The sequence below is a fragment of the Oryctolagus cuniculus genome, chromosome 12, assembly GCF_051225735.1.
Source record: "Oryctolagus cuniculus isolate XC-2025 breed Fujian yellow rabbit chromosome 12, ASM5122573v1, whole genome shotgun sequence".
Taxonomy (NCBI): Eukaryota; Metazoa; Chordata; class Mammalia; order Lagomorpha; family Leporidae; genus Oryctolagus; species Oryctolagus cuniculus.
In genome coordinates this window covers 103,648,027-103,662,687 of record NC_142878.1, presented here as the reverse complement: position 1 = coordinate 103,662,687, position 14,661 = coordinate 103,648,027, and the positions used below count along the sequence as shown (strand labels likewise).

The following is a 14,661-nucleotide window of genomic DNA, read 5'->3' as shown; positions in this document are numbered from 1 at the left end:
GTACAATTTCGAGGCAACATTTTTTTTAACAGGATTTATTTTTATTTGAAAGGCAGATTGAGAGAGAGAGAGAGAGAGAGAGAGAGAGAGAGAGAGAAATATCTTCCATCCACTCATTTATTCCCCCAAATGGCTGCAATGGCCAAAGCCAGGAGCCAGAAACTCCATGTGGGTGCCAGGGCCAAGTGCTTGGCCCTCTTCCGCTGCCTTCCCAGGAGCATTTGCAGGGAGCAGAGCAGCTGGGATTCGGGTTGGGATGCTGGCATGGCAGGCAGTGGCTTAACCCACTGGGCCATCACGCCAGCCCCTCGAGTCAATATTTTAAAAACTCAAAAATGAATTTTTAAAGTCCATAGTGAACAAAATATTTAGGTAGAGTCAGCCTTCCTTGGTCCTGGATTGGCCTTCACTGAAAATGTTGACACTTTGTTCACGATTGGGGTGCAAACCAGTGCCTTTCCCCTGGAAATCATGTGCCACCTGCAGCCATTGTGGGAAACCGCCCCTCCCCCGACCCCTGGCTGCTCCTCAGGCCGGAAGCCCCCAAGGCCCATGCAAGGGGTTGTGGACACAGGGACACTGGATGGGGAGTCCAGGGGTCAGGGGCCAGGCCCCTGCTGTTGTCTCTAACAGGCTCAGTGACCTTTGCACTCCAGGCCCAAGGCTCCTCAACCAAAACAAGGGGCCAAGGGGCACTGGTGCAGCTGGTGGCTCTCAAAACTGGGACCCAAAAGGGCCTCCTGCTCCCTGTGCCCCACAAGCTCTGGCACAGGACCGGGTTTGTTGGAGGAACCGTCTTTGACATGGAGGCCCAGAGGGAAGCCTGGGGTGGATACAGTGGTTCCCCTAGAACCCATGTCCCCCCGCAGTGGAAGATAGTTCTGATTTTGAAGTTGGGTTTGGAATGATCTTGTTAGTTCCAAAGTCAGAAGACCTGGACTGCAGCTGATTCTGCCATCGTTGGCACCATGACCTTGGGTTAAGTCTCAACAGCATCCTGGGCCCGTTTGCTTAGATGGGGAAGCCCCCACCTGCTGCAGGTGGTGTGGTACCAAGAGATGGCCTCAGGGAACAGGAAGGCTGAGTTCACACCCAGGCCCTGCCACCTAGCACGGAGATGAGCGATGGAGGTTGTTGGTGCAGAACACGGCACAATGCCCGCGATAACAACCGCCCAAGACACCCGCGCCGCAAGTCCTGACTGCCATCACCTTATACTCTTGCTCAGTGTTGGTGTCAGACAGACAGGAAACTCCCTGTCGGCATCCACAACAAAACAGCGCGGCTTCCCCAGGAGGCCGGGGAAGAGCAGGTGCCGCTCACCAGGGCCCAGGTCTCCTCTCCAGGCTGCCCACAACCCACCAGTCTAGCAAGGCCACCGAACAGGAATCTCTCCAGCTCTCTGCTCCTGCCTCCCCCCACACAAGTGACCAAAATCTCCCTCCCAGGGGGAACGGCACGGGCTGTACCTTGCCAAGAACCAGAGAGCAGAGGCTGCTGCCCCCTTCTCTGTGGGTCCCCCTTCCCCGAGACGCCTGGTGGCAGAACCCACACCAAGCCCCCAAGGCAGGGGTGCTCTGCTCTCTTGCAAACCGTGCTGTGTCCTTGGACACCGAGGACAAGCCGCTTTCCGTGTTCCCCGAGCACCCAGTGTCACTGTTTCCTCCCTCACTGCAGGGGTAGCGTCGGGACCGAGTGCGACACTCCAGCCGGGAGACGAGATCTTGCACGTGGCCGGCACCGCCCTGCAGGGCCTCACCCGCTTCGAGGCCTGGAACATCATCAAAGCCTTGCCCGACGGACCTGTCACTGTTGTCATTAGGAGAGGCCTCCAGCCACAGGGGACCGTGGCCACTGGGGACCCCTAGTGGACAGCACCAGTGCTGAAGCCAAAGTCAAGAGCATGCAGCTCCCATAACCCCAGAGCGGATTCTCAGGGTCTCTCTGCACACCCCACCCAGAGGGCTGGAGCCTTCCCGCTGGCCACTGCCCAGGGCCCCAGCCAGGGGGTCATCCCAGAAGTAAGAGCAAAGTTACACTGGGATGGCCGGTACAGACTGTTCAGAGAGTGCTTAATGCCAATACTGTGGTGCCATAATAAAGCAGATCTCTCAGAACTTGGTACAAAAGCCACGCCCTGCTTTACAAAGTCTCCCAAGTATTCGGATCCAGCCCAAAATGGCCACACCTCGGTTTTGCTCATGAATCGTGGGCGGGCCTTGGAGAATACCCCTCCACCTGGCCTCAGCTGGAGCCACACGAAGGTCTGGGGCTGTCAATGCTGGTGGCAGCTGCAAACAGCCCTGGCCCTCACACTCACGGGTGGCCTCTCCCTGGGGCCAGGGTGCCCTCCATCCCAGTGTGGGTGTGTGGACTGCCAGGGTCACGAGCATCCCAGGAGTGTGAAGGCCAGGGAGGTCGAAGCTGCGCTCCTTGCTTTGGAAGTCCCATGGCACCACTTGTCCTGGACTCAACAGTCACAGGTGGTATGGATGCAATGCCTGGGTTTAAGGGCAGAGGAAATACGGATGGATGGGGACAGTTTTGGAAAACAGTGTCCCACGGAATGTTTACAAAATGGCTTGGTTGGGTTGGGGAAGGCGTTAGGACCAGTAGGAAAGAGTGCAGGGAAGCTCCAGGTGTGGAGAGCTGTGCCTCCCACATAGCAGCCACCACAGCTCCTGCTCCACCAGCCACAGAGAGGAATTCATGCCAGGGCCCCTCCCAGGCAGCCCTGCCCTTGGCTTTGCTCGCTCAGGCCTCGCAGGGCTTCTGCTGATCCCCCCGAATTGGGCCGCGCTGGGATTGGTATTCGGGTCTCTATTTTCTGTTGAATTAGTGCAGGCAGAGATGCAGAGAGTGACTGCCCAGGGGCACCGTCTCTAAGTGGCAGGGCTCAGAGCAGGCATGTTTCCTGGCTCCTTGTCCAGCACTCAAACCAGTCAGACATGATGCGGGCAGATGCGTGTGGGTGCAGGGCACACACAGGGCTGCAAAAGGCAGCCCCGCCCTGGTAAGAGAAGCTGCCAGGGTCTGGGCCTCAGAGAAGCAGCATCAAAGCTCCCTGTGGCAGGTGCACCCGGCCCTGGTGGGGCTTGGGAGATGCACTCATGAGGCGTGGATCCAGGAGCGGTGCTTGGCAGAGTCGGGACACCGTACCCACTGAACGAGCTCTAAGTAAATCCAGTGTCCGATGAGGATGGCTTCCCGACATGGGTTGGTTGTGGGGTGAGCTTAATGCACGCTTGTGCGACAGGAGCTTCTCTTGCCTCTACTGTAAGCGTCCGTGTTCGGAAGCCGGCTCACATCTAAGCACATTCAGGACCCCTGGGGAATCCGGGTGGTCACCATCACACCGGGAGGGCTTTCCCACTTGGAGGAGCTCAGGCTTGGCCTCCAGGGAGTTCGCTGCACAGGCAGTTACAGGCAGGGTCTGAGGTCGGACACTGGGGCCACATCCCCGCCAGGACGGTGGAGGGCCCGAGGCGGCCCAGGGCACTGTTCGAGGGTCGGGCAGCCCTGTGCTGGCTTCCTGCTGAGACCTCTTCCGGGTGACAAGGCTGTGCTCCCTGGTCCTGCCCCTCAGGGTGGCCCAGGCAGGCTCGCAGCAGTGTCCAGGACTGGGGGGTGAGGGGTGGATTCCAGCCAGGGCTCCGGCGGGAGGAGGGAGAGCTCTGGGCTGCGAATGCCTCCTGGAGAGGAGCTTTTCTCCCCAGAGTCCCACATGCAGCCAGGTGCGGCTCGCTCCATTTCAAATCCCATCCGAGAGAACTCACTCCTGGGGTGGCGGATGGGGCCTGGGGCAGGTTCTCGCTGCTGAGTTTCAGTGCAGATCTGCCAGTTAACTCACACAGCGGGGCAGAAGACAGCAAAACAGCTGGTTCCGGTGGCAGATACAAGAGGAGAAGTGGAAGTGTTTTTCCGTCATTGTTTAAGCCATCGTTTTCCAAGCTGACATCCTTTCAAATGAGGAGGGAAATCTTACATGTATTAGAAACACATACGAGGGCCACATTAGAAAAATATACTGGGGGTTCTACAGCACGGGTTGGTCAATGTTCTAGATGTTAAAAGCGGCAGGACTTGGCTTCCGGTGTTGAGGACCATGACAAACCGCACGACATCGGCACATAATGGCCTATGACCCAGTGCATCACACGGGGCTGGGCGGAGTCCCTGCTGGTGCTGAGCTGAGGCTGGAGGAAGAGGTGTGAGTGGAGCCGTCCACACCCGCCCCGAGAAGGAGCAGGAGCAGGAGCAGGGGAGGGGGTGCTGCCGGCCCTGGCCACAGGTGTCTGGGTGCTGGCAGGCTCCCTGGTGCCCCTACACCCGGGGCTCCTCCTGGACTGCTGGGAGTTCTTGGCCACCAGGTTATGTCAGGCATGGAATTTCTTCACTGCCTTCTGGAGGTTGGCGTAAAAGCTGGCCATGCTGCGGGGGAAGAAGGAGTCCACCACGCTCTGAGGGAGGTAGCCACTGAGGTCGGTCTGGAAGAAGGTGACCACGCGAGTCTTGTCCGGCTCCCTGGGAAGACAAGAGCAGAACTTGGCCCAGAGAAGCACACATGACGGTGACCACACCTATCCCCTCCCTGGCGTCACTGCCCAGTGGGCCTGTTGGACCTGCTTTTTTAAGATGTGTCTACTGGGGCTGGCGCTGTGGCGTAGTGGGTGAAGTCCCAGCCTGCAGTGCTAGCATCCCATATGGGTGCCAGTTTGAGACCCAGCTGCTCCACTTCTGATCCAGCTCTGTGCTATGGCCTTGGAAAGCAGTAGAGGATGACCCAGGTCCTTGGGCCCCTGCACCCACGTGGGAGACCTGGAAGAAGCTCCTGGCTCCTGGCTTCAGATTGGTGCAGCTCCAGCCATTGTGGCCATTTGGGGAGTAAGCCAGAGGATGGAAGACCTCTGTTTCTCTCTCTCTCTCTCTAACACTGATTTTCAAATAAATAAATAAATCTTAAAAAAAAAGATGTATCTATTTACTTAAAAGACAGAGTTACAAAGAGACAGAGACAGAGAACTCTTCCATCCCCTGGTTCATTCCCCAAATGGCTGCAACAGCCAGGGCTGGGCCAGACTGAGACCAGGAGCTAGAAGCTTCTTCCAGGTCTCCTATGTGGGTGTAGCAGCCCAAGCGCTTGGGCCATCCTCTGCTGCTTTCCCAGGTGCATTAGCAGGGAGCTAGAAAGGAAGTGGAGCAGCCGGTTGTTGAAGCCACGTTCATATGGGATGCCAGTGCTGCAGGTAGTGACTTAACCTGCTACACCACAGCACTGGCCCCAACCTGTTTGCTTTCTTTTTTTTTTCCAAATTTTATTTAATAAATATAAATTTCTAAAGTACAACTTTTAATTATAGTGGCTTTTTCCTCCATAACCTCCCACCCACCCACAACCATCCCATCTCCCACTCCCTCTCCCATCCCATTCTTCATCACGATTCATTTTCAATTATCTTTATATACAGAAGATCAACTTAGTACATACTAAGTAAAGATTTCAACAGATTACACCCACAAAAACACAAAGTATAGAGTACTGTTTGAGCAGTAGTTTTACCGTTAATTCGCATAGTACAACACGTTAAGGACAGAGATCCTACATGGGGAGTAAGTGCACAGTGACTCCTGTTGTTGATTTAACAATTGACACTCTTATTTATGATGTCAGTAATCACCCGAGGCACTTGTCATGAACTGCCAAGGCTATGGAAGCCTTTTGTGATCACAAACTCTATCAGTATTTAGACAAGGCCATAAGCAAAGTGGAAGTTCTCTCCTCCCATCAGAGAAAGGTACCTCCTTCTTTGATGGCATGTTCTTTCCGCTGGGATCTCACTCACAGAGATCTTTCATTTGGGTCATTTTTTTTTTCTTTTTGCCACAGTGTCTTGGCTTTCCATGCCTGTGAAACTCTCATGGGCTTTTTAGCCAGATCCAAATGCCTTAAGGGCTGATTCTGAGGCCAGAGTGCTGTTTAGGACATCTGCCATTTTATGAGTCTGCTGTGTATCCTGCTTCCCAATGTAGGATCATTTTCTCCTTTTTAATTCTATCAATTATTATTTGCAGACACTGGTCTTGTTTATGTACATGCTTGTTTTCAATGGATGCAGCCCCCTGCCCCTCCAGGCAGGGAAGAGTCCCTCCTTCCAGCCCAAGGAAGAGGTTCCCTCCTGCCTGACGGGTACAGGGAGCACCACCAAGAATGTGCCCCGTGGGGCAAGTGCTGTGGTGCAGTGGGTTAAGCTGCCTGTGACGCCGCATCCCAGATCAGAGAGCTGGTTCAAGTCCTGGCTGCTTCACTTCCAAGCCAGTTCCTTGCTAATGGCCTGGAAAAGCAGCAGAGGATGGCCCACAAGCTTGGGCCCCTGCACCCATGTGGGAGACCTGGATGGAGTTCCAGGCTCCTGGCTTCCGCCTGGCCCAACCCTGGCTGTTGTGGCCATTTGGAGAGTGAACCAGTAGATGGAAGACCTCTCTCTCTTCTCTCTCTGTAACTCTGCCTTTCAAATGAATTCAAATGAAATCTTAAAGACAAAAACAGAGAGGCACATCTCCCTGGACTGGTCCTTGGGAGGAAGAGACCACAGGTGCCGCCTCCCATTACTGAGGTCAGAGGTTGCCAAAGGGCCTGGGGGCTCCCAGGATGCTTTCAAGGGGTCTGCCAGGTCGAATCCATTTCCATAGCAACATGAAGACGTGCTCTGCCCCTTTCACAAGAGTCTCTCACGAGCACGTGGAGGCGACCCTGGGGGCTACCGGACATGTGACACCGCAACAGACCAGGTGTGGAAGCAGATGCTCCAGCCCGACATGAGAGGGATTTGCAAGGATGTAAAACGATGACGCCCTTCTCTCTGCTTTTGCTTGCAAAAAGTTAATTTCCAGAAAGTGTGTTTTACGGTACATAAACGTATTATCTTAAAGAATAGTTTTCCAATTGCCCAGTTTGAATTTCAAAGATATTAAATGGTGATAAGTCTGACCCACACCACCGAAAGCTTTTTCAAATCCTCAATGAAATTTAAAGCACCTCACGAAGCCTTAGACCAAAAAATGTGAGAACTGTTGCTTTAGACTCGAGGACTGACAAATGGCTTGAGCCTGGGGAAGGGGAGGGGACAGGGACATGGGCCAGGGCGTAGCAGAAGCTCCCAGGGAAAGAGAGGAGGGGGCATGGTGCCTTCTGCTCTCAGCGCACGCATCCCATCTAGGTGCTGGTTCGAGTCCCAGCTGCTCCACTTCTGATCCAGCTCTCTGCTATGGTCTGGGAAAGCAGTGGAAGATGGCCCAAGCCCTTGGGCCCCTGCATCTGCATGGGAGACCGGGAAGAAGCTCCTGGCTCCTGGCTTCAAATCAGCACAGCTCTGGCCATTGTGGCCATTTGGAGAGTGAACCAGCAGGTGGAAGACTTCTCTCTCTCTGTGTCTCCCTCTCACTGTCTAACTCTATCTCTTAGATACATAAAATCTTTAAAAAACAACAACAAAAAACTCCCACACTAGCCTCCTGGCCCCATCCATGCTGAGGCACACGAGGTTGTGTGTTCCCTGACCCCATCTCCAGAGAAGACAGCCACAGGGCTCAACTCCTCTGGAGAAGAGGCTCAAAGGACGGTCCCAAAATTCAGTGCGTGCACGCCTGTGTGTGTGTGTGTCAGACTGTGTGCATGTGTTGCTTGTGCACATGTGTGTATCATGGTATGTTCAAGGCTGTGTTCGAGAAAACCATTTCGCAACATGTTTGGAAAGTCAGCTTAGTAAACAGAGTGTGCCCCGGGGCACCAGCTCTGGGCTGTTAGGAAAACCCAATGGCAGCCAGGAGCGCTTCCTGGGACCATGGCGGGAACAGCCCAGGCCCTTGCTATCATCTGCAAGGGGCTGCAGGCCACCCCAGGACACACAGCAGGTGCAGCCTGGGCAGTTCCCAGGATCAGCCAGTGACCTGTATGCAGAAAGCTTCCGGTGCAAACTTGGCCGTGACCTGCGGGAACACGGGAACTCAGTTCTGAGGCGGGCTCAGTGTGGTCACAAAACAACCTTCTGCCCGGAGCTCCAGCTCAGCCCTGGGCAGTGGAGGCGGTCACTGCGTGGAATGCTGGCTGGGGACCTCCGGCCTCAGAGCCACTCCCGACTGGTGGCCGGGCCGGGGACAGCAGGGGAGAGCAGCCTCAGAGCTCAGACCGTGTAGTGCTCCCCGCCTGGCCTCTGACGCCGGCCACCTCACCTGACCTCCCCAAACCTCAGCATCCTCATTTGCTAAATGGGACGGTGGCATTTGCCCAACCTGCCCTTACAGAGTGGCAAGGATTTGCCGCAGCAAAAGCAGGAAGAGTCACCCCGTCCACTGGCTTAACCGGTCACCGGTGTGTGTGTGTGTGTGTGTGTGTGTGTGTGTGTGTGACGGCGGCACTGTGCAGCACCCAGGCCTGAGCACCCTGAGGCATTCTTCTTATGCTCACTTTGCACAAAGCACCCATTTTCCAGATGCCCACCGTGGAGCCCATCAGCCTTGGGATCTGCAGCTCAGCCCAGGAGCTCGTCCTTACCCCGGCACAGGTTCGCAGAAGCAGCCACACGGGTGGTTAAATCCTCTCACAAAACCTGCCCTCGGGGGGCATGCGGGATGTTCCACGTGGGTGGCTGGAAGACAGGGCAGAGGGGCCATGAGCAGCGGCTGCCGACACTGAGGGCAGCACCACGCAGGCCGCCCCACTCCCTCGGAGTCCCGGTGGTTGGAATAGGGCTCCTGCCATGCAGCCACGGTGGAGTTCCTTCCCACCCCCAGTGCCCCTTACGCTCACTCCCACACCAACTCCCACGCAATGCACACACATGCCTGCTCACGGCTTCCCCAAGCCTGCCAAGATAGTGCAGAAAAGAACCTTCCAGAATGCCAGGCTCAGGGGTGGGAGGAGGGAGGTGTCCGACATCTCCCCCAAAGTGGGAGACTCAGAGGAGGGACAGGACAGAAGGGAATGGACAGCTCCCCACCCTCCTGGAAGTTGAGCCCCGACGTGGCGGGTCACTGCGCAGATGCTGGGTGCTGCTCCATGATTGCCTGCACGTGCACGGCACCAGCTGTGAGCCTTGGCATTGGGGTGCTGACAAAATCTGCGACTCAACAGTAACAGGACTGGAGCACTGACTCTCCCACTCCAGACCCCTATGGCATAGGACCCCTCCAACCCAACAAGGCTCTGAGCCAGGGTCCCAGGGCCGGCTGGAGGAGCTGGGGGAGTCTGGAGCACCCCGGGCCGTCACTCACCGTTGGAACTGATGGTCCCGTCCTCATACGTCTTCACTAGCACCACATCCACAAAGTCCCTGGGAGAGATGAGCTTCATGGCGGCCGAGGGGGTGGAGGTCCTACTCACGCACAGGGTCTGTCAATCAAAGGGGCTCCTTGTGGCACCTGCTGGCCAGATGGCTGCTCCCCACCCCCACCGCCACCCCCACAGCCTGGGTCTTGCAAGGGAGGCCACACAGGGCTGTTGTGGCGGCTGTGGGCCCAGCCTCCAGGGAGGTAGGTGCCCAGGGCTGAAGATCCTGTGACACTTACTGTGACACTCACCTGTCCTACACAGGCACTGACATCGGCCAAAGCCCTGAGCATCTCGGAAGTCCCTACTGTGACTCCTTTCTACTTCTTTTTTTTTTTAATTTTTTTTTTTTAATTTTTTGACAGGCAGAGTGGACAGAGAGACAGACAGACAGAGAAAGAAAGGTCTTCCTTTGCTGTTGGTTCACCCTCCAATGGCCGCTGCGGCCAGCGCACCACGCTGATCCGATGGCAGGAGCCAGGTACTTATCCTGGTCTCCCATGGGGTGCAGGGCCCAAGCATTTGGGCCATCCTCCACTGCACTCCCTGGCCACAGCAGAGAGCTGGCCTGGAAGAGAGGCAACCGGGACAGAATCCGGTGCCCCGACCGGGACTAGAACCCCGAGTGCCGATGCCACAAGGCGGAGGATTAGCCTAGTGAGCCACGGCGCCGGCCAACTCCTTTCTACTTCAAGGCCCTAAAAGCACCCGGTGTCCTCCAAAGCCGTCTTTCACATTTTCGGGCACATTCCAGGTGCCTGGTGCACACCCTACCGTAGGAGCAGCACCTGCACAGACAGGTGATAAAGCCTCGGGGGTCACCGCATGCTTCATTCATTTCAACGCCAGGACCACTGGCCCCAGAGCAACCGAAGCCTTGGGACTTTAACCCACGACCTGTGTAGGAGCTTGTTCTGTCTGACCTGCACCTGTGTAGCTCGTACCCACCCCTACCTGTGGTGACAGGAAACTCCCCTCTTACACACGTCCGTTTCCCCCCAAAATAAGACACCCAATTTCCCCAGCTCGGTGAGTCATGGCTTTGCAAATCATCCCCTGTGCCCTCCTTATTTGCTGCCAGCAAGTCACTGATAAACTTGAACTTGGCAGCCCTGGGGACCAGCCGTTCCAGCCTTGGCCACTGGACTCCGTGATGACTCCCGTGGTGTGTTCCTTGGAACTCACCAGGCAGCCGTTCCCCAATTTTGAGTGGGTGAAGGCACCTGGCGCAGCTGGGAGCCTGGAGACCTGGAGTCACCAGGTGGCTCTGTGACTGCCACTTGTGGGAAACTGGATTTCGCCCCCAGGGTTGCAGGCCAAGGGCTCTGGGCAGGGAGCACAACATGAAACTGGCCTGGATAAGGATCCGCCCAGCCACGAGAGCAGCTGGAGGAAACAGCTCAGCACACCCCGCCCCAGCGCTGCCCCTACAAACTCCCAACCCTGGAACTCGAACTCACGCTCCTAGCAAAGCTAGATGAAAATATTCAACACAGCCGCCAGTCATCATCTCTGATGGCTTCCCGCCTGTTACAGTATCACTATAGTAAAAGGACCCTGGCTGCCACTCCCGCTCCCATCATGCACCTGCGGCCATGACCCTTCTGAGACTTCCAAAACAGGCCAGAGAATCGGCAGTCACCCAAGTCCCAGAAATCTTTACTCTCTCCTAGAAAACTGTGCCTGAGGGACCACCTCTTATGCCTTCAGAACACATACAGGGACCCCAGATAGTGTGGGTTGCAGCTCAGTGGAGCCTGCCTGCCCTTTGTCTTGAGTGTGTGCTTTCGCTCTGCCAGTAAACCTCATTCCTCTGCTAACCTTTATCTGCGTCTCGTCCTGGAATTCTTTCACACACTGCAGGCAAGAACCTGGATCCCTCAACAGCACACCACATTTAACCATGTTTATGGCAGCTTCGGCATCAGCCTATGGTTGAGCCCTGGGCCTTTCATGCTTTCTCCTGCCCCACCAAATCTTGGTAGAGGAAGAGTCAAATATGCTAAAAAGACGCAGCCACCTTTACTTTCAAAGAAAAAATTCTAGGCATTACGATATTTGTATTACACCTTAAAGGGCATGAATCCGTCTCCTCAACTTTAGTCTTAATTTGTGCACAGTTATTTGCATACTCTTTTCACAATTGTTGCTATCTCTGGTAGCACCTATCTTGTTATTATTCACTTCTATGGTTCTCTAACTCAATTTTTGAAACTTATAGATACACTGAAAGGAGACCATTTCAGTCTCAGGTCCAAAAATCATGTCTGGTACCCCACAGTCCGGGCCCCATCTTTTAAGAAACACTGACACAAGCGCTGGAGGAGACAGGAACAGGAACAAAAGGTAGAATGTCAGTTCTTGGTCAAGACGTGAACGGCTGGTCCCCAGGACTGCCAAGTTCAAGGCACTATCTGCGTGAACACCCACAAGGTTACAGGGTGCAGAGGTCAACACCAGGACTCCATGCAAGCCAGCAGTGAACAACATCTCCCCAGGCAATGCTCTTTAGTTTTGGTCATGACTTTTTTTTCCTCCTGAACTTCTAGACTGAAAATAAGGCAGGATTATAAAGCCACAGATGACCCCAGGGCTGGCTCATCTCTATGTCAGGTGGATACTTAAATTTATACCCAGCGTGGTTAAAAGTAAATAAAATTCACAATTCATCTGCTCAATATCAGCACCTTCAAATGCCCTGTGGTCACCACACTGGACGGGCAGCTGTGGGTTTCCAACCAGGCAGAAAAAGTTGTGCTGGGCAGGGTTAGCCAGCGTGACACACAGTGTACCAGTAGAGACTGTCACGCAGAATCTGTCACCTGGCATAGCCCCATAGCTGGCAGACAAGCCCGGCTCCGTGGCCAGGGTTCTCGCGATGCATTATCACAGCCCCATCAAAGAACATTCGGCGCAGACTAATGAGCCAAATCCAGGCCCCATCTCATGTCCTCCGAGTTCATTCTGCACTTCCGCGTCACACTCTCTGGGCTCAGTTTAGGGCTTCTGGGCCTCTCCGAGTCACGTGGCTTCCCACCCGTCCCTGGTCCACCGTGGCGGGGCTGGAGAGTGACAAGCAGTGCACAGCCCGTGTCTGCAGGGCCCCCTGCTTGGCACAAGGTGTCAGGGACCTCCTCCAGAGGGGACAGGGTCAGGGACCCTGCACAAGGATGACACGCTTGCAAAGACTAACCTCAGTGATGCTCTCGATCACTTCAAAACTGGTCACGTTCTCATCCCACTTCTCCCGCAGGCCCCCCGCAGCCGGCCTGACACAGTCCCACACGGCCTCCGGGGTCCCGTGCACGATGCCTTCTCCTCGGTACCTATGGCATGGAGAGGAAGGCGACCTCAGGCGTCACTCCAACCCGATTCTCTGGGGACTGCACCTCGGGGGGGGGGGGGGCACGTGGACCGGGCCAGGTCCCTGGCTGCTCTCTCGCACAGGCTTCCGGGAGGGGCAGAAATTCAGTCCCCCTGGCCCGCACAAACGGGCAGCCAGCTTTCTTGGGCATACGGTTTGCTGGAAAGGATTTGGTTAAAAACACAAGTGAAGGCTGTTCTGGTGGACTATTGATGAGTGGATCACAGGGTGGAGGGGTTTATTTATTGAAGACTTATTTAGTTATTTGACAGGCAGAGTGAGAAAGAGAGAGAGAGAAAGAGAGAGAGACTGGGTCACTGCCCAAATGGCCTTAATGGCCAGGGCCGGGCCAGGCCTGGGTGCTGGGTCCCAAGCTCTTGGGCCACCCTCCACTGCTCTCTCAGGCGCAGGAGCAGGGAGCTAGGAGCCGGGCCAGGAACCAGCGGCTTCACCCGCGGGGCAGCAACGCGGGCCCCTGGTCGGAATCGTTTAGGAAGCAAGACCCGAGAGCCGGCAGGAAGGGCGCAGGTGGCACCCCTGAGAAGCTCCGGGCGAGGCATGCACTTACAGGTTCCCTGCAAACGCCACAGATGGCCTCCAGGAAACTGAAACTCCATTCTGTCAAAAGGCACAGAATCGCAGAAGTTTAGCGCTGGGAGGGCTCCCGGCTCACCTGGGTCAGCCCCGTGTAGCACAGCACTGGGGACGGAGGCCTTGAGGCACGCGGCTCTCCGGGGTCGCCGCGGGGCCGGGCGCGGCTGGCGGGACCGGGAAAGAGCGAGCGGCGCTGCACCTGCGCGCCCCACCTCCGCGGCGGCTTCCAAACCACCTGGAAGGCCACCTGGCGTTCTGCTTCCTACAGCTCCGTGAGACTCCGGGATAAAATTCACAGGCAGGGAGGAAGCACAACCGCCCTCCCCCACCCCCCCACCCCCCCCGCGCCACGCCTCTCTCCAGGAGAGCGAGGAGCGGGGCCCGGCTTCCGGACGTGGTCTCAGCCAGGTGACCTTGTGCCCGTCTCTCCATGGGACCTCCCGGGATCGCTGCGATCGCCAGGGGCCCAGTGCTTCCCAGGGAGGCCGCCCGCCGCGGAAGCCCTCGCGGTGCAGCCTCCTCCCTCCCCGGTGCGCCCAGAACAAGGCGACAGGTAGGGCTGGGGGCTTCAGGGACTGTTCCCCGCCCAGCTCTTCACTCACGCCTTCCCGGCATATCTTCCAGCCCGACGCGTCTCGCCGGTACCGGAGCACCTTCTCGGCCACCTCCTGGCCCATCTGTGCGGCCAGCGCTGGGTCCATGGCGCGCGGAGAGGCGCCCGGCTGCGCGGCTGCGTCGGCTGCGCTGTCCCTGGGACGCCGGAAAACCCGGGCCGTGGGCGGAGCCTGGAGCCCGGCCCCCTCCCCAATATCGGCCCCGCCTCCGCTCCCGGGTTGGTCCGGGCCCTCCGAAGCATGCCGCTCCCGGCGTGGGATTGGCAGGGCTAGAGGAGGCGGGGCCTGGCTCTGCAGGTGGCGTCATCGCCGGGGCGGGTCGCTGGGGCCCCGCGCGCTCCAGGCGCGGTAGGGCGACCCGCCGTGTCCCGGGTCGCGGGCGGTGTCATAGGCTCGAGGGGGGACTTCCGTCCTGCGGTCTCAGCGATGCCCCAGGACGGTGGCTGCAGAGCCCCGGGGGAGAGCGAGGGCGCGCGGAGGCTGCGCAGGTGGAGGGGAGAGGGGGCCTGGCGGGGGCCTGGCGGGGTCTGGGGTCTCAGCGGCTGCCGCGCAGCTGAGAGAAGGAGGCAGGGTCCCAGGTCCCGCTCCGCTGGGCTCGGCCTGGATGGGAAGGGGTGGGACTGGGCATGCTTGGAGATCCCCGGGCGGAGACGCCCAGGGGCGCGGCCCCAGATCCTCGGTTCGCACGTCACTCAGTACACAAACCCACCCTGTAAGTGAGAAACCTCTAAGCAAGCCGAGGCTTGCCAGGCAGCCAGTACCGA

The 14,661-nt window shown here is 57.1% G+C and overlaps 2 protein-coding genes across 9 annotated transcripts in view; one reads left to right on the top strand and one right to left on the bottom strand.

Annotated features, from left to right (window-relative positions):
- IL16 (interleukin 16) overlaps positions 1 to 2,129 on the top strand; it is a 129,777-nt gene extending 127,648 nt beyond the window's left edge. For all 8 annotated transcript variants that reach the window (XR_016217648.1, XM_008275284.5, XM_089309523.1 and 5 more), the window contains one exon: positions 1,678 to 2,129. Coding sequence is in view for 7 of the 8 variants with exons in the window: in XM_008275284.5 (XP_008273506.4) it covers positions 1,678 to 1,868 (191 nt within the window). In the remaining variant the exon portion in view is untranslated. The remainder of the gene's footprint in view (positions 1 to 1,677) is intronic.
- Positions 20 to 14,102, bottom strand: STARD5 (StAR related lipid transfer domain containing 5). The gene is made up of 6 exons (XM_008275283.5): positions 13,886 to 14,102; positions 13,258 to 13,307; positions 12,519 to 12,651; positions 9,271 to 9,388; positions 8,552 to 8,645; positions 20 to 4,524 (listed from the first exon to the last, which is right to left on the bottom strand). The coding sequence occupies exons 1-6, from the start codon at positions 13,982 to 13,984 to the stop codon at positions 4,377 to 4,379; spliced, it is 642 nt and encodes a 213-aa protein (XP_008273505.4). The 5' UTR covers positions 13,985 to 14,102; the 3' UTR covers positions 20 to 4,376.
- Between the last annotated feature and the right edge of the window lie 559 nt (positions 14,103 to 14,661).

Coding starts and splice junctions, on each gene's coding strand:
- STARD5 (XM_008275283.5), bottom strand. CDS start 13,984: ATGGACCCAGCGCTGGCCGCACAGATGGGCCAGGAGGTGGCCGAGAAG. Junction 8,646..9,270: donor CGGGACCATCAGTTCCAACG/GTGAGTGACGGC, acceptor CCTGTCTTCCAG/CCACCCACGTGGAACATCCC. Junction 4,525..8,551: donor TTCTGCGAACCTGTGCCGGG/GTAAGGACGAGC, acceptor TTGTCTTCCCAG/GGAGCCGGACAAGACTCGCG.